This window comes from Ylistrum balloti, unplaced genomic scaffold, assembly GCF_031769215.1.
Source record: "Ylistrum balloti isolate Yb309-2 unplaced genomic scaffold, AGI_CSIRO_Ybal_v1 Utg370204, whole genome shotgun sequence".
NCBI lineage: Eukaryota > Metazoa > Mollusca > Bivalvia > Pectinida > Pectinidae > Ylistrum > Ylistrum balloti.
In genome coordinates, this window is record NW_026782177.1 from 1,018,078 (window position 1) to 1,038,991 (window position 20,914).

At 35.4% G+C, this 20,914-nt stretch overlaps 1 protein-coding gene across 1 annotated transcript; it reads right to left on the reverse strand.

Moving 5' to 3' along the window:
* Positions 1 to 15,818: 15,818 nt before the first annotated feature.
* LOC132551503 (uncharacterized) lies at positions 15,819 to 18,199 on the reverse strand. The gene is made up of 3 exons (XM_060215653.1): positions 18,133 to 18,199; positions 17,720 to 17,817; positions 15,819 to 15,956 (listed from the first exon to the last, which is right to left on the reverse strand). Exons 1-3 carry the CDS (start codon positions 18,197 to 18,199, stop codon positions 15,819 to 15,821), a joined length of 303 nt encoding a protein of 100 aa, XP_060071636.1.
* Between the last annotated feature and the right edge of the window lie 2,715 nt (positions 18,200 to 20,914).

Consider the following 20,914-nt stretch of genomic DNA (forward strand, 5'->3'; position numbering starts at 1 on the left):
AGGGAAGTCAAATTACCAAAGTGGTCACAGATTTGACTTACAATACACTTACTACATGCATACCATAGTTTGAAATAAGAATATTGTGCATGCATATATATCTACACACACCTGCACGGTAAAAAAGGCGTGTTCTTGCCATGTCAGCTCATCTCCAACAAGTTCAGGACTATAGACATTTGGAAATAAACATACCTTGTACAAGTATATGAGAGCTTATTTTCATGGCAAACCATACTAAGATAGGAGGTTATATACGGTGAATATATAGGTATGCACCATGCACCCTGGCTCACACCCATATCAGGAATCATAAACTAGGTCATAGGCCATAGGTGTTTTTGGATTTACTATGGTTGACTTTTTAATCAAAGGAAAACTGGGTCGCAATGCAGTGGTTGCATGCAAAAGATCCTAGTAGGATGAGGGCTGATGGAGCTTTCATAGGACAACTTTATTAAATAAAATTGTCGCTTAAATATAAAGTATGTTCATATAACAGATTGGGAGATTAACTTAGGCTACAAGCTTATATCTTCCCTGGGTGCATTGACGTAACATGTAGTGAACAAGATTAAGGATAGGCCAAGACGATGTTTAGACAACAGATAAACGATTTGTGCATTAGTCCTGGTACAGGTGATAGACCTATCTCCCCCAATATGATGTTCAATTGTTTATTGACAAAAACCAAAGGCCGCGCGGCCTGTAGGTACACCTACATAATCATATACAATATACAAGTGGCAGAATGGAGGTTAGATACAATAGCATACACAATTAAACTGACAATTTAGTGTTAACAATATTATCTACTGGAAACATTCAACATTTTGATCATCTAATACATCTACTACTTATGTATTTTAACATTTCTTAAATCCATGGCTGACTTCAGAAATCTACATATATTGAGTTGTTGTTTATAGCTTTCCTCTGTTAGTAACTAAATAAGTTTGCACACTGATGGGTGATTATAAAAATATCCTTTTACATGTTAGAATATAAAGGACAGATTAACATGAAATGGTACTCATCTTCAATTTCTTGTAATTGACAATACATACATACTCTTTGACTTCGCTCAATATTAGCATGATGACCAGTTTCTATACGAAGAGGGTGGTATGACATTCTAAATTTAGACAATACACATTGCAAATGGTAAGGGATAGGCTTTGATAAGTAATACTGCAGTGAATAACTACGATTATCTATTAAATATTTATATAAATCACATTTACTCGATGTTTCAAAACTTGATAATATAATTTGGAAGAAAATGTCCTTCAGTCTCATTTTTTAGTTTTTACAAATACATTGATTTTCCCATACATACATAAATCCTGTAGTACACAGGTTGTGTTTAATATGACTTACCCAGTTTACAATTCTACCGGGATTTGCATTACAAATGTTGAGTTGTTCTTGATATATACCCTATAAAATACAATTGTCAGTATACAAAAATGTTAACCAATATTTAATAGCTTGGACATTTCTGTGAATGTACAATGGCACTCTTCCAAGCTCACTGTAAATCATCATATTTGTAGCTCTAGAAGGAGCCTTCAGAATTTTCTTACAAAAATACAAATGTACATTTTCTATATCTTTGGCGGCGTGAAAACCCCATACCTCACAACCATAGTTAAGAATAGTTGTAACGTATGTGTCAAAAATTGACTTTTCATTTCAGTAATAATTACCATAACTTTAGTATGCAAATACAGTACCTACACCCATCTTTGTATCCCAACAACAAAAGATTCAAAAGAAAAACAATCCCGCCCTCCATACGATCCATGAACCATCACGGCAGGAACGCAGAGTGATCTCCCTTCCTCTTACCTTTATGGCTGCCGACGAGTGCGGAGGTGTCTGAGCTAAGTGCTTTTCTTACTCCTTCTCTTCGTACTGCCATTGTCGTATGAGTATATTGTATTAGTAGTCTATAAACCCATCTCCCAACTTATATCGTGAAATTAAGTATTGTCATTTGTTTATTTTGACCGTATTTCCGGCTGTTTTTTCCTCCACGTATTCGAGTGCGTGACTACTTGTCTCGTTGCTCGGATTTGCGTGAAGTTGGAATTTGTTTTCTTGCTGCTTTGTCGGCCGTGTTGTACGACCGTTTTATTTATGCAGTGCAATCTTGCTGCGTACGGTAGGCTTTGTGCTCTCGTTCGTAGTTTTTTTATTGTTCGAGAACTTCGTTTCCGGCCGTGTTTTTCCTCCGCGTGTTCGAGTGCGTGACTACTTGTCTCGTCACTCGGATGTTCGTGAAGTTGAAATTGTTTTCTTGCTGCTTTGTCGGCCGTTTTGTACGACCGTTTTCTCTTTTTTTTGCAGTACAATCTTGCTGCGTACGGTAGGCTTTATGCTCTCGTTTAGCCCTTGGCTCTCCCCACCAGACCGAATCTCCTTCGCCAGCCTTGGCCCAGAACGACACACTCTTGACCAGAGATCCTCCACCTTCACGCGTTGAGGCTATCTCTGGAAGCCACGCCAAGGCAGGCTTTTCTCAAGAGGTGTCAGATTGCATTGAGCAATCAATCAGGGCTTCCTCTTCTGCCGTCTACCAGTCACGTTGGATGATCTACTGTGATTGGTGTGTCGGCAAGGAAGATTATTCATTCGAAGCCTCTGCATTTGATTGCGGACTTCCTAATCTCTCTGTTTAGGTACCGCTATCTGGCACCTGGCACTATTGCTGGCTATCGTACAGCTATTGCCAGAGTTCTTGCTTGTTATGGCAGGAAGGAGATAGGTTAATCCTCCTCTCTTTCTGTCCTAATCAGAGGCTTTGCTCTGGATAGAGTTGTTTTTAGCGAAGAATCAGGTTCCGGGGTTCTCGCACGATCCCATCAGGATCCTGGCTGTGACTAGCTCGGAGGAGCGAGATAGGTTGCTTTGTCCTTGTCGGGCTCTTAGGTTTTATCTTGATAAAACCAGGGGGCGAGGCTCTCGATCCCGTATGTTTTGCCCATCAAACAGGGACAACGAGATATCTCCTCCCAGTCGGTTTCCAGGTGGGTTTGCCAGGTGATTTAGTATGCTTACGAGCATTTTGATGATCTGGCTCGGGCGAGAGCGTAAGCGCGGTCTCACGAGGTCAGGGCCCTTGCTTCATCCTGGGCCCTTCTCTCAATGGGTCCTCCTTTCAGGAGGTCATGTCTGCAGCATTCTGGCAGGGCAGGGATACCTTCACAGATTTTTATCTGCGATCCCTAGCTTCCCACTCAGAAGGCCTGTATTCACTGGGACCTTTGGTGGTGGCATAGTCAGTGGCTGGGCCTCCTCGTTAGCCCCGGGCCATGTCTTTCCGTACGGCGGCATGTGGGTACACCTGCTCTTTCACAGAGAGGTCCCTTCCTTCACTTTGGCACTCTGTTCTCCCTCCCTACTACTTTGGTTGTGCTGAAGGGGCTGCCTGGCTTCTAGTCACCACTACGGTAAGACGAATTCGCATACTAAAGTTATGGTAATTATTACTGAAATGAAATTGAGGTTTTTTAATGTAAAACCAATTTTCATGATGCAATACTTACCATAACTTTATGGAGTCCCATCCTATCCTCCCCTCTTCCTTATCTGCCTGGCTGCCCCTCTGTGGGGTACGCCATAAAGGTTATTAGAGGAAGGGAGATCACTTGGCGTTCCTGCCGTGATGGCTCGTGGATCGTAGGGAGGGCGGGATTGTTTTTCTTTTGAATCTTTTGTTGTTGGGATACAAAGATGGGTGTAGGTACTGTATTTGCATACTAAAGTTATGGTAAGTATTACATCATGAAAATTGGTTTTACATTAAAAAACCTCAAGTTTAGTAATAACATTAAACTGATATTCTCTAAAATATTTTCTAAACCAAACACCGCTTTTTTGCCTTGTGTAGCTAAGGTTTTCTGAGTAGCAGTAAATTTACCATTGTAATTGAATACAAGTCCTAAGTAACACAAACATGGTACAATTTCAACAGGTATAAAACTATAATTCCAGCGTTCGTTCTCTCTAACATTACCGCCATTCCTAAAAATCATACCCTTAGTTTTATTTATATTTACAGATAACTTCCACTTATTACACTAATTACTGAGTTCATTAAGCATAGACTGTAAGCCTTCTGCAGTCTCAGAAAATAAAACCGTATCATCGGCATACATTAATAACATAAGCGATACATCACAAAAATTCAATTGCGTCGCAATTATGATATAAATCATTTTCTAGATCGTTAACGTACAGAGAAAACAAAATTGGAGATAACGATTCACCTGGGTACAATCCGAGATTACTAGAAAAATCGTCAGATAATAATCCATCTGTTCTGACACGAGTTTTTACAAGAGCATACAATGATTGTATCATTTTTAGCATTTTACCAGTTACATTTTGTTTGATAAGTTTTTTTCCACAGGAAAGTTCTGTTCACTGTGTCGAACGCCTTCTGGTAATCAACAAAACAGCAGTAGAGACGTTTATTCTTTGTTAAATAATTGTTTATTAGACCATGTAATACATAAATTGCATCTACAGTTCCATATATTTTTAAAACCATATTGTGCATCTGATATCACATTGTATGATTCTGACCAGTTCAACAGTCTGGTGTTCAAAGCTGATGTATATATTTTACCCAAATTACTAACAAGTGTTATACCTCTATAATTATCACATAGTTTTTGTCCCCTTTTTTATACAAAGGGATAACAATACCTTCCGCCCAAGATGTAGGGGAAAACCCAGATTTAAATATAATGTTAAATAATTTACATAACAAAGGTACAAACATTTCCTTCGCATGTGTAAAGTATTCATTTAATAAATTGTCAGCACCTGGGGATTTATCATTCTTGGTACAATTTAATACTCTCAATACTTCAGACTCTGTTATTACAGCGTCCAGTTCATCATACACACTTTCGGGAATATCTTGTATAATGTCACTTTCGCTTGTGTCGGAAGTACACAATGTTTTGAAGTATTGGTAAAAATCTTCACAATTTAGAGAGTTTTTTGTTACTTTCTTAGCTGGAATCTCAATAGGTTTAAATAATGCATTGATGACAGTCAGAACCAAATTTCTGTGTCTAAAATAATTAAGGTAGAGCAGACTTTGATAAGTAAAACAACATGTATCCTCCAGGGAGATGGATCCAGGTAAGCACAGGAAATAATTAGTCAATAAACCAGTGAAAGAAACTGGCCAGGTATTGAAAGATTTCATAAAATTGTTGCTGTGGGTAGGCGACATACCAATCTGGGTGGACATTTGTCTAGAAACCACAGGATGGCTTACACACCTGAGCAAAGTTCAATTCAAACCTTACACCTACACTGAACAGCAAGAATACCAGATAGTATTTCATTTCTATATTGTTACCATGAGTTAGATGCAGTTACGAACAAATTCCATTCTTGACTTGATTCATAGATTTATTAATGATACCTGACGTAAATATTCCGTTCATACCATGTTGTATCAGGTTTTTGTTTGTTTGCTATCTGTATGGATTCAACAAAGACTGGCGAATTGAGTCATTGAGTGATAATGTTTACGTATTTCGTATCTATTAGTGTATTCATTCGTTATTTGACTGATGCATGTATTTGTTTATATTAGCAAAGGCTTACATAATGATATAACAAATGTTCTATATGTAATCCTGTGTCAGTTATTATACATGGTATCACCAAATGTTCTGTATGTAATCCTGTGTCAGTTATTATACATGGTATCACCAAATGTTCTGTATGTAATCCTGTGTCAGTTATTATACATGGTATCACCAAATGTTCTGTATGTAATCCTGTGTCAGTTATTATACATGGTATCACCAAATGTTCTGTATGTAATCCTGTGTCAGTTATTATACATGGTATCACCAAATGTTCTGTATGTAATCCTGTGTCAGTTATTATACATGGTATCACCAAATGTTCTGTATGTAATCCTGTGTCAGTTATTATACATGGTATCACCAAATGTTCTGTATGTAATCCTGTCAGTTATTATACATGGTATCACCAAATGTTCTGTATGTAATCCTGTGTCAGTTATTATACATGGTATCACCAAATGTTCTATATGTAATCCTGTCAGTTATTATACATGGTATCACCAAATGTTCTGTATGTAATCCTGTGTCAGTTATTATACATGGTATCACCAAATGTTCTGTATGTAATCCTGTGTCAGTTATTATACATGGTATCACCAAATGTTCTGTATGTAATCCTGTGTCAGTTATTATACATGGTATCACCAAATGTTCTGTATGTAATCCTGTCAGTTATTATACATGGTATCACCAAATGTTCTGTATGTAATCCTGTGTCAGTTATTATACATGTATCAAATGTTTATGTAATCCTGTCAGTTATATACATGGTATCACCAAATGTTCTGTATGTAATCCTGTATCAGTTATGATATATGGTATCACCAAATGTTCTGTATGTAATCCTGTGTCAGTTATGATATATGGTATCACCAAATGTTCTGTATGTAATCCTGTGTCAGTTATGATATATGGTATCACCAAATGTTCTGTATGTAATCCTGTATCAGTTATGATATATGGTATCACCAAATGTTCTGTATGTAATCCTGTATCAGTTATGATATATGGTATCACCAAATGTTCTGTATGTAATCCTGTCAGTTATTATACATGGTATCACCAAATGTTCTGTATGTAATCCTGTGTCAGTTATGATATATGGTATCACCAAATGTTCTGTATGTAATCCTGTGTCAGTTATATACATACATGGTATCACCAAATGTTCTGTATGTAATCCTGTGTCAGTTATTATACATGGTATCACCAAATGTTCTGTATGTAATCCTGTGTCAGTTATTATACATACATGGTATCACCAAATGTTCTGTATGTAATCCTGTCAGTTATTATATATGGTATCACCAAATGTTCTGTATGTAATCCTGTGTCAGTTATTATACATGGTATCACCAAATGTTCTGTATGTAATCCTGTCAGTTATTATACATGGTATCACCAAATGTTCTGTATGTAATCCTGTGTCAGTTATTATACATGGTATCACCAAATGTTCTGTATGTAATCCTGTGTCAGTTATTTATAATATACATGATAGCTATCATGATTCTCTTGAATTTACCCTGTGGATTTGTCAAAGTGACCAGGTGGTCAAGGTTAACCTGTTGTACATTGTTTAATTGTAAAGGCGAAATAAAGTAATATTATTTAAAATTTGAACGTTGAATTATGTGTAAAATGTGAAGAATATAAATATACACATATTATAAAGCAAGTTATTTACTTTTAATCTTAAAAATATCTATTAAATAAATCATATACCAATCTTACATTCCACTACTTTTCTGTTTCGCCATTGTCAGCAAAATGTCAATTGTAAATATTAGCATGTGATCATTGGACAGGACATTACGTACGTATTCAAGTCTCATTTTGTATAATCGTATAATGACATTTTCTTGTATATATATATATATATATATATATATATATAGATATATATTTAAAATCCACTCCCAGTTATAAACAGCATGTACCATATATTTGAATAAGATATTTAGAATTTGAATGTTTTACGTTCCTTTCCAATAATTATGCGTTATTTCTAATTCATTTAATATATTGCATGATAAGGTAATAAATAGTTAGTACTTTAATCAAAAGTATTTCATAGCCGTACAGACAAATCCACAGATAGCCTTGGGTTGCACAGTCTTTAGGCGGAACACAAGGAGGCCGTAAGCTCTACCCATGATGTATCAGGATATTTCCACATTACTTGTGTGGATCCTAGTGCACTTCTAGTTTACCTGTTGTCTTTTTCTCGTGAACTTGAAGTCTATACCTCGTGGGCTAGAAGTGAACTAAGGTGTAAAGATAAGTCTACAGCCAACTGTACATTGATTTTATCCATACCAGGTGCATTTTAAGGGAGCATTAATGATAAATTGGAAAATTCTAAAACAGGTATAATTTATTACCAAACCTACTATTTTATTGTTTCTATTTCTACTTTATAACATACATGGCCAGACAGGTTTTCAAAATCCATATCATAAACAACTAATTTTGATAATATATATATAATTGACTTAATTCTATGATATCTCCTTATAGTTAAAGTTTTACAATTTGTAAATACCTATCATAAACATTTCAATGTATTGAGTAAATTAACATTTGTTACATTGAACCAAATGATTTAGCTATGCCCATATAAACTCCTCATTGTCAATTCAGATGTATTACAAGACACTATGTCTAGTTATAAGGTCGCGCTTAACAACTGCTATATTATATCATGTACCTTGGGCCTGCAAATGTTGTCTGATGCTAAATCTTTGTTTGTGGAAAGATGTAGACAAGGTGTTGTAACAATTAGAACAAATTATCGTTCTGAGATGTTGAGGAAACTACATAGTAAGGACATCGAGTATATCACTATTTTCAAAAACATTGATAGAAATGGTTCTATCGCAGTTTAATGTTTTGCATTTAAAATAACTTTTAAGGTAGAATGCATTGTTAGCTCATTCATCTTCTTTATTTAAGCTTAAGGTATTAAAAAAACAATTCAATTATAATCCCACCTATGACCATCAGATCATCGCCATATAGTGTATATCTGTGATCCGTCCGTCCGTCCGTCCGTAACAATTATTGTTATAGCTATTTCTCGAGAAGTGCGGAAGGGGTATTTCTTGAAATGAGTGTGTAGATTCCCACGCTCCCTACTTATGTCCATCTAATTTTGAGACGGTCAATAAGATGAAATGGCCGACAGCTGTCCATCTTTGATTTTGATCATAAACGTTGGTTACGAACTGGAAAAATATTCTCAAACTTGATGAATACATTCCCAACCGTCCTTAGTTGTGGCTATTTAATTCTGTGTTCCTTCAGGAAACAAAATGGCTGATCCAGGGACGATGTTGGATTTAAACAGTTGAAGTTTGTTATCGTTATACATCCGATAGTTCTTATTAGATGTTATTTGTAGGATTCTCTTGCTACCAAATTGTGAAGAGGAAAAGATGAAGTAAGGAAAAATAGAGGATACATCAGTGATACAACCAATATAGGATACTCAATAAGGGTCGCCAAGATCAGTCTGAGACCTGTCATGTCTGACATAGCATTGCTGAAAGACTCTATATTGTTTCTGAATAATAATAATAAAAAGCATGGAAGTTATGATTTTTCCAAGTTGCCAAAATTCCTCAACTGTTGTATATGTGGAAAACGCACCAACAAAAATAGTCGGTGTACAATCAAAGAAGGAACGTTGAAAATGGTCTCAGAATTCGTTAACTGACCTATTGAAATCAACAGTTCGATAAGCTGAAAGTGCAGACTGGCATGCTTTATCCCCAATACAGCATCACCATGATGATTTAGACCAGCCAGTCATAGCGAGTCTTTTCTGAAATGTTCGCAGTGAACCCGTATCCGGGAATTGTCATCTTCACCAAAGGGACACAGCAGATGTGTTATAAACAGGAAATATCATGTCCATAGGGCTAAGTGGGTACATGTCCCTACTAATGTACAACCATACAAGCTTATATTGCTTAGGTGTCCCTATTTCCTCAGGGAGTAGGCGCTCTTCTTTTCATTTGCTTTGTGGATATTTCACGAGTGAAGCCCTTTCTTCTGACAAAGCCATCTGAGGATTCTCGGAATTCCCCAGGGCTGAATTACATATAATTGTAGCACGAAACGAGAATGTTATCTGTCAAACATCAGAGACAATGCTGTACTGATAACAGATTATCACCTGTAACAAGGACAACAAAGCAGATTATCACCTGTAACTAGGACAACAAACCAGATTATCACCTGTAACTAGGACAACAAACCAAATTATCACCTGTAACTAGGACAACAAAGCAGATTATAACCTGTAACAAGGACAACAAAGCAGATTATCACCTGTAACTAGGACAACAAAGCAGATTATTACCTGTAACAAGGACAACAAAACTGATTATCACCTGTAACAAGGACAACAAAACTGATTATCACCTGTAACAAGGACAACAAAGAAGGTTATCACCTGTAACAGGGACAACAAAGAAGGTTATCACCTGTAACAAGGACAACAAAACTGATTATCACCTGTAACAAGGACAACAAAGAAGTTTATCACCTGTAACAAGGACAACAAAACTGATTATCACCTGTAACAAGGACAACAAAGAAGGTTATCACCTGTAACAAGGACAACAAAACTGATTATCACCTGTAACAAGGACAACAAAGAAGGTTATTACCTGTAACAAGGACAACAAAGAAGGTTATCACCTGTAACTAGGACAACAAAGCAGATTATCACCTGTAACAAGGACAACAAAACTGATTATCACCTGTAACAAGGACAACACCTGTGAGTTACTAAAGCCTAATGATAAGCGGGTTGTTGACAGAAGTTTCTGTATTTCATTTCTTCAGGAACAAGGTTTCAGTGTTGAAATGCCAGCATTTTAAAGAAAGATGTCAAACATCAATCAACTGAAGTATCCAACCTGATTTGCCTTGTAAGGTATATGGGTTGTTGAAATCGTCGATGGAAGGATGACATAGTTCAAGGTTCGCGACAAAGTGGTACTCAACACATAACTACTATACATAGGGAACTATTCATCAATAGCATTAAATCTTCGAGACTGAAAGAAATTGATGTTACTCTACAACTTGCAACAGCAAATAACAGTTCTTACTACAGAAAGTTAGGATTCAAGAACTGTTACAAATCATATATTAACAGCCGAGTCATTCTGGAGTTATTTCCCTTGGAATAAGTGACTAGCAATGGTGTATACTATAGGAAAGTTAAGAGGATTTGCTCCCAATGCCCACACGACTATTGAATACAGAAAAATTACGGACGTCAACCTGGAGATCCTAGCTGCTGATATAGATCAGATCCAATGGAGCTCTCTTGAAGGTTTGGACCTCTTTTAAAGACTTTTTTAAGTGACAAAGCATGTTTAATGTAAAATGGGTCAAGGCAGACTAAAACACTTGATCAATGACGATCTATTAAATGAGATGCACAATCGTGACTAAGCTAGAAAATCTAAGTTTCAGTCTGATTGAATGATCATCAGGGGCTGTAGAAAATCGAGTGCTTTGGAAGATTAGACAAGTAAAATTATTTAGAGGAGACAGTCAATGCTCTCAAAATTCAAAAGAAATTTGGAAATAGAATAAAGAAGAATTTCTGCCTAAATGTTGATGGAACTCTATTAGATAATAAAGTAGTTAATGATTTCGATGATTTCTTCTGTAATCTTGCTACAGATAATGGTAAATATTGTCTGTCTTCCGGACATGAACAGCTTGGATTCGGAGATGCCATATATCATTCCATGCATTACAGCAGATTTTGTACGTCATTAATTTAAACACGTGCTTAATGGCAAAGCTACAGGTTAAGATAGTTTATCTATCTGTCCTAGAAAGCTATGGTATCTCCTCTTATCTTTCATATTCAATGTGTCAATATACAAAGGTGTCTTTCACTCAGAATGGAAAAGAGCAAAAATCTCTTAGGTTTTTAAAGTGGGTAACCTTACACCTGTGAACAATTATAGATCAATCTCTGTACAAGTAGGTCTAAGTAAAATATTTTAAAAAGGTACATAAAACTTTTTATGATTTCTTTACCTCAAGTAAACTTCTTAGCGACAACTAATTTGAGTTTCGACCTAACCATTCACTGTGTTTTAGATAAATGGGTTATTTTATTGGTGTTGTTTCATTGGCCTTCGTGAGGCTGTTCACACTGTTAACCATAATGTTTTACATATACTCAATGCATATGGTGTATCAAATTTAGCCTTAAAGTTTATCAAATTATAAATCACTGTATACAAACGTACACAACAATATTTTTTCCTCATTTTATATACTGTTCAACTGTCTGGAGAGAACCTAGCAACAAATTATAAATAGATAGGGTTTTTAATTACAGAAAAGAGCACGCCCGTCTATTCATATATATATATATATATACCTGACTTACATACACTTATGTATATATATAATGTGGTGAATTATCCGTGCCAAGTAAATATAGAAAAAAGTTTGAACACTGGAAAGCACTTTTACATAGAATCCGTATCTATGTAAATATGTAAAGCATCTTAAGAAGAAATGAAAGGGCTTATGTTTTACATCATGTGTTTTCCAGTGTTCTAACTTCTTCTATAAATATATATATATATTACAACAAGTCTTCAGTTTTAATTTCATTTCTATTATGATTTTCAATCTACTGAGTCACTTTGAATTACAGCTTTATATGTGATTACCTCCCCTATATCAATATTTAAATACAGATGTATAGTTTCCTACAATTTGTATCTACTTAAAGACAAATGCCATTTGCTGATTTTCTTTCCTAAACTATTTTTTACACGCCGACTCATTTCAATACCCAATATATTTGTATATATCCTGTCAATTTCTATCCTGTGCTTTATAAGTAGTGCATGGATATTCGACTATAACAGTGATTTAACTATGTCAGTTAGTAAGATGTGTGTTATATGTGTTGCTATCTAATTATGTATTTAAGAATTGCTAAATTTTCACTTTCACTATTGATGCTATATCTACTTCATTGTTATACTGCTATCTTAATTTTTTAAAATATTGATTCAGAGACACGTTTAAACTAGACAATGTCTAAATATACAACCCGGATTCAATAAAAGATAGTTATATCATTAGTATAGTAAGTGTTTTATGTGATGCGACCAAACGTTGGCAACCATAATTCTGCAACGGGTGATAAAACTGAAAAAGATGCTGGAAAGATCTAGAGATCTCATATTCACTAGATGGACAATTGTTCAAGCAAAATCTGTCTTAGTAGATGAAATTGCTGTATTTTGATGAAATGCATATATAGTTCAAAAGATTAAAGAAGAGATCTAAGCTTAATAATTCATAACCTAAGACATTTGTAAAATGTTAAGTCTTTTATCTATTTTCTTGATGTCGGCTAACTTGTTTCAACCTCAGATGTTTCCTTGTCTCAATGTGTTTCCATTGTTGGTCTCACTTTATCTTAATGGATGAGACTGTTGTTATAGCATCAATAAAATACTTGCTTGACAACATAACCATGATCCAAATGTCATAAAAACTAGGGCAAAATACGAACAAAAGAAAGATTTATACGAAAACTTTTGAAAACTACCAAGAGAATAAGACCAGGTGTTCGGGAAGAGTAAGCATCTCCTGCTTCATCTAGAACATCCATGTAAACCTTTGTCAATCCAAGTAAGTAATGTCACGTTCTAAAATGAAAATAAGTTATATCAACGGAACCAACAGGCAAACTTATGAGCATCAAATACGTCCAGCTTCATAGCACACAAAGAAATAATATATTTCTCAATGAGATCACTATGGCGACCATAAAACTACCCCATAATTTTCATCAACCTGCATCTTTCAAAAATATGGTTACGTATTGACTGCACCAAATATACTTTATTACAATAAGTTATGTTTTGGGGCAAATGGCCATCAATGTGATGACAGTGAATTGTTTGTTTTCTTGCTTTTATCGCAATTTGAACAATCATTGTCATTTTAATGCAATGTATCCTGTTGTCGCTGGTGTCTTCCGTTTTCAGATGCCTGCCATAAGTTATCAAAACAGTTTAGTTCGATGTTAAGTCCCTTGTCCACTGCCCAACCAAATATGCGTTATCTCAAGTAAAACCCAAATCGCCTGATTAGGGTGGAATCAAACACCTCTGATAGATAATGTTTGGTTGGTATGAAATTAATAAGCAGACTACCTACCTTATAAATGTTTAAATACCTAAAGAAGAACGATTTTCATTTAGAAATGTAAAACAATTTATTGAAAACATATTTATGTATAAATTATGTAAAAAAATAAATTATTTTGTTCAAGTTCAATTGATGTATAAAATTATTGCAGAGGCACAAAATGATTGATGCCTTAACAATTATTCCTTTCCACACATACACAATAAATTAGGACACTAACGATCAACATAAGTATCATATATACCTATATAAACACTGTGTTATTAAATAGCTCAGTAACAGGTATCACAAATATACACGCATCACCGCTAACACTGCTTCAGTAGCAGGCATCACAAATATACACACATCACCGCTAACACTGCTTCAGTAGCAGGTATCACAAATATACATCACGCTAACACTGCTTCAGTAGCAGGCATCACAAATATACACACATCACCGCTAACACTGCTTCAGTGGCAGGCATCACAAATATACATCACGCTAACACTGCTTTAGTAGCAGGCATTACAAATATACACACATCACCGCTAACACTGCTTCAATAGCAAATATTACTAATATACACACATCACCGCTAACACTGCTTCAATAGCAAATATTACTAATATACACACATCACCGCTAACACTGCTTCAGTAGCAGGCATCACAAATATACACACATCACCGCTAACACTGCTTCAGTAGCAGGCATCACAAATATACACACATCACCGCTAACACTGCTTCAATAGCAAATATTACTAATATACACACATCACCGCTAACACTGCTTCAGTAGCAGTAACCACAAATATACACACATCACCGCTAACACTGCTTCAGTAACAGGTATCACAAATATACACACATCACCGCTAACACTGCTTCAGTAGCAGTAAACACAAATATACACACATCACCGCTAACACTGCTTCAATAGCAAATATCACAAATATACACACATCACCGCTAACACTGCTTCAGTAGCAGGCATCACAAATATACACACATCACCGCTAACACTGCTTCAGTAGCAGTAACCACAAATATACACACATCACCGCTAACACTGCTTCAGTAGCAGACATCAAAAATATACACACATCACCGCTAACACTGCTTCAGTAACAGGTATCACAAATATACACACATCACCGCTAACACTGCTTCAGTAGCAGACATCAAAAATATACACACATCACCGCTAACACTGCTTCAGTAACAGGTATCACAAATATACACACATCACCGCTAACACTGCTTCAGTAGCAGACATCAAAAATATACACACATCACCGCTAACACTGCTTCTGTAGCAGGCATCACATATATACACAAATCACCCCTAACACTGCTTCAGTAGCAGGTATCACAAATATACATCACGCTAACACTGCTTCAGTAGCAGGCATCACAAATATACACACATCACCGCTAGCACTGCTTCAGTGGCAGGCATCACAAATATACATCACGCTAACACTGCTTCAGTAGCAGGTACCACTAATATACACACATCACCGCTAACACTGCTTCAGTAGCAGGTATCACAAATATACATCACCGCTAACACTGCTTCAGTAGCAGGCATTACAAATATACACACATCACCGCTAACACTGCTTCGGTAGCAGGTATCACAATTATACACACATCACCGCTAACACAGCTTCAGTAGAAGAACATCACTGCTAACACTGCTTCTGTGGAAGAACATCACTGCTAACACTGCTTCTGTAGAAGAACATCACCGCTAACACTGCTTCTGTAGAAAAACATCACCGCTAACACTGCTTCTGTAGAAGGACATCACCGCTAACACTGTTTCTGTAGAAGGACATCACTTCTAACACTGTTTCTGTAGAAGAGCATTTTTTGCTGACCTTGCCCTCGCACCATAGTGGGTTCATCACACCTGCATACCACTAGCTCCGGACATCAATACATTAAAAACTAGACCTTGGTCATCCATACATGTATAATAAAATCAGGGTCAATGTCGTGACCTCCTGTGTATAACTTTCCTTGTACTTGTCATCTTTGGTAACTGATGGTTCGATGACCTTCGGTTTCTCTGCATGGATTCTACCTCCTCAACAAGATAGTTCAACTTTAGGTCTAAACACTGTATCTGTAAAAATAATGTTATTAAACATTACAGCCTTAACACTGTATCTGTAAAAATAATGTTATTAAACATTACAGCCTTTATACTGTATCTGTATAACACTGTTATTAAACATTACAGCCTCAACATTGTATCTGTATAACACTGTTATTAAACATTACAGCCTGAACATTGTATCTGTAAAAACACTGTTATTAAACATTACAGCCTTAACACTGTATCTGTAAAAATAATGTTATTAAACATTACAGCCTTTATACTGTATCTGTATAACACTGTTATTAAACATTACAGCCTTAACATTGTATCTGTATAACACTGTTATTAAACATTACAGCCTTAACACTGTATCTGTATAACACTGTTATTAAACATTACAGCCTGAACATTGTATCTGTATAACACTGTTATTAAACATTACAGCCTTAACACTGTATCTGTATAACACTGTTATTAAACATTACAGCCTTAACACTGTATCTGTAAAAACACTGTTATTAAACATTACAGCCTTAACACTGTATCTGTAAAAACACTGTTATTAAACATTACAGCCTTAACACTGTATCTGTAAAAACACTGTTATTAAACATTACAGTCTAATGACCTGAAGGAACGAGTTATCACAGATGTTAATTTTGTAGATATATTTGTTATCTAATATTCTAGTTTAATACCAGATGTCTGAAGGAATAAAAATAACGATAATAATAACGATAAGAATCTACTACAATCAGTTGCATGTTGTTGAACAGGACGCGTTTTTTTTTTTTTTTTAAAAACGACACAAAATGCATCTTGAAATAACAATGAACGAAAACAAAATGAATTGAATTGAGCGATGTGATTCAGGTAGTGTGCGGTTTGTAAACATATATTTTGTCTGTCTTATAGTTTTAAATACAGCGTACTGTGTTCTAACAAATGGATTTGAGCCTAACAATTATACAGATCTAAATCCGAGCTCAATTGAAGGAGATGTTTGTGGTATCATTTATATGACACCATCGTTTTAGAATTTTGAATAAAGCATACAGTGTACATGTTAAACGTTTATAGTGTAGTATTTAAAGATTTAAAGTTTACAAGAAACTATGCTTAAAGTTTGTGAAAGAAAATTAGACGACAGAACGTAAGATTTACACAGAAACATGCAATTTATGATACATTTCTAATGTAAAATAGACTTATTTGCTAAATAACTGGGGTCATTTTGAGGCGGTGTATCCTTATGAAAGTTGGTGGCAACCTCACTGAACAACATACAGGATGTCCGTCACATCTATACTGAGGAAATACGGTAAAGTGTCCAATGTCACAAACACCACAGCACAGACCGTTTCGTTTATCAGTTTCCTTAGAAACACAAAACGAAAAGGGAGCGTCGAGCCACGCACCTTATGGTGACCAACATTTTACCGATCTAACACAGTTAAATACAAACACATCTCTCGTTACAAATTTGGAATAAGAAGATACAGTATTTTGTAGCTTTCGTCGCCAATGATGTTAAGTGGCCTGAATCGTTTAGACAGTGGAAAACAATAAAAAAAACTAACAGAGACAAATATCACAAACCCGACGGTGAGATATTAAGTCTGAGTAGGAACAAAAAACTATTACAATTCATAAATATTAAAGAATTTATTTAATTTGTAGATTTGTATCGTATTCAAGACGTCTTGGTATGCTCTAATGAGGCTAGATGTTTCTGATACAATTATTGTGAAGAAAGGTTTCATCAGCTATACTAGAAAAAAACGTACCTTTTCCAACACTCTGGGTAAATTGCGTAACAAAAATCGATCGTTTCTTCTGGTTTGAAACAGATCTGTCAACTCGCTGAAGTCAAGGTCCACGTTATCTGAAAGTAAAACAAATACATTAATTCGATCGATAGATTATGTCATGTATATACAATGACCTACACTTCATTCTCATCGACCCTTCAAGTACGAAATATGTCGATATCGTTAAAGAAAATATTTTACATGTTCATATGGTACGTGAAAAAAGTAATTAAAAAAAACGTCATGTTGATTATAGAGAGTAAACTTAATCATACACAAACACCACACACACATGTAAATGTTGTATTGTATTCAACCGAGACGATTGGTACAGCTCCAGGATGTAGAGTGTAACCTATCAACTTTATTTATATACACAGATTACTTACTACAGTCATCTGCCTTTGTCGCGCCCAGTAACACCAGTAATATAAGAATTAGTAGTAATTTGTCCATAGTCAGTTTTATAGTGTGGAGACTCACTTCTCGTGATGCTACTGGCTGTATGACTTAAACAACTTGTAGTACCATTTTTATAAGGTTAGAAGGCACATAGGAGTGGTATAAGTATTCAATCGGAGTTATTCATTCGTCGCGTGGTGCTTTATTCGCTCGAGTGATCCTGTCCTGTGTAATATGTACTTGGCATGCGCCTCAGTGGAGGTCATATACGTTTTGTGAGAAACTTGGTTGTATGCAAAACTATTTTAATACATTCATAGTTTTAAAAAAGTATGACCATCAATTTTTCCGTCATATATTCTTTATCTTTGGCAGAAGGTGTAATTTAAACATAATTCTATGTTTTTAAATCTTATAATTAAAATTAGGATAGACAGGATTAGGGTACACTTATATTCAGTTTATTAGGTTAGATAAATTTATACTTAGGTTGAGGTTGAATTATATATAAAATTACGGTGGCTTGTATTAATAAGGTTGAATAAATTTATTTATCTATTTTACAATAATTATGAAACAAGTTATTTCAATTTATAATGATAAGTCATGTTGGTCCAGATGGATGTGCGCGTGATGTCTTATTGTGGGAGGAAACCTTAGTACCCGGGAAGAACCCCATGGTCGGGCAGGTGACCCCCTACCATTTCACGTCCGTTCCGGGAATCGAACCCTGGGCGGCTAGGTTAAAGTGCGTTATATATAAGGTTAGGATGAATCGTGTGTATGGTTATATATAGGGTTAGAGTGAAATTTATATAAAAAGGTAAGGATGAATAATATATAGGGTTAGGATTCAATTTATGAAGAATGTAAGGGTGAATGATATATAGGGTTAAGATTAAAGTTATGTAGAATGTAAGGGTGAATGATATATAGGGTTAAGATTAAAGTTATGTAGAATGTAAGGTTGAATAATATATAGGGTTAGGATTACATTTAGCGTTTAGGTAAATTTCTATTCTGTATAGGGGTTAAGAACAATTTATATATAGGGTTAAAGTGAATCATATATAAGAAAAAAACAACATGGAATTACCAACATTTCAACATAAACATAACACACACTCAAAGTCAATTACACTAGGACAAAATGTGAGCAAAAGAAAAATTTATATTGAGACTCCTAAAGAAGTACAAGGAGAATAAGACCAGGTGTTCCGGGAGAGTGTCATTTGCTTTATCGACGATACCCGCCATATATCCAAGTAAGTAATGTCACGTTCTCAAATGAGAACAAGGTGTACAACAACGGAGCCAACAGGCAAACTAACGAACACCAGATGCGTCCAACTTCATATCGTGCAAAGAACTAGAGTATTTCTCAGCGAGATTAATATAACGACCGTTAAACTTCCCCATAATTTTCATCAACCTGCTTCTTTGCAAGTCCTGTGTTACGAGTTTGTCAGTTAACGACTTTTTGCACGAAAATTGTGATAATGGAAACAGGCCATTGACTACCGACTCAAAAACGCCATAAATCGGGGATGCAGGAATGTTGCTATCCGGAAAAGGAAAGAAAATTCCCAATAGGGAAACTGCATCCATCATATACAGTTTGATGGAAAGTCGTCCATGCAGGTGTCGTATGAAAAGATCAAAGTAAGCGACTGATGGAGAAGAGTTTGTCATGTCTTTGATTTCCAAATCTGGTGGGTATATGCGACGGACGTGGTCAATAAATGTCTTGTTATTCAAAGACAAGACGACATCAGTATATATGAAAGTGAAATTAAACGATTTTGGAAGGTCTTTGTGACTTGAATTGATAAGCTCTTCAAGGTTCAGGTTAGAGTGAAAAATATTTTGGTTTAAGATAAATTATTTATAAGGTTAAGATGAATTATATCTAGAGTAAGGTTGAATTAGAAATAGGGTTAGTGTTAGCTGATAGACCATTGTTCATTACTTGGCAGTGAGCCAAGTAAATCACAGAAGAAATATGTTAACTGTTGTTGCCTATTAAACCTCATGACATGAAGTTGATTCTTGTTACACGTCGTTTGGCTATAAATCATAATTTCTTTTTCTGTTAGGAAGGTTGATATTTAATTTACTTTATTAACTTCTTTTAAACACATTTTTCTTCTTCTCTTCCGTTTTGTGCTGTTCCTTGCATTAATTATGACAGCTCGCTGCACATGGATCGTGCACCAGGATAGCTTGCAAGGAGTTCTATACTGGTGGGATTCAGATTAAGTATTACAACGATGGTGGTACGGAATAAAGTCGAGATTATTCGTATATTGTTCTCACAGAAAAAAAGTTTCCCTGTTTATACTTTATACATAATAATAATAATAATATGCAAATGTTATAAAGTTTAACCATTATCATTTGGACGTTTGATCCGATATATGTAATATTGGGAATAAACTCCTCCATCTTCTAGGTAATTATTATGAGTGTGTTAAAATCAATTATAAAAAATGAAGTGTTGTTGTGGTATATATCATTTTATCAACATTACATCAGCAATGACTGACGACACCGGGAGATGTCTGGCTACGTTCAGATCTAACGCGTGGGTAACAGTACATTGTTTAAACATTTACCACTTTTATCTATGGTCTAAAATCTATCTTTTTTTTTAAACTGTGGGCGATGTTTACCACCAAAATTGTTTTTCTAACCAGTCAATATAGGGTATTTACAGGGTTTGCGGGTGTAATCCTGCATAACTTTACATTCCTGTCTATTACCAAGACA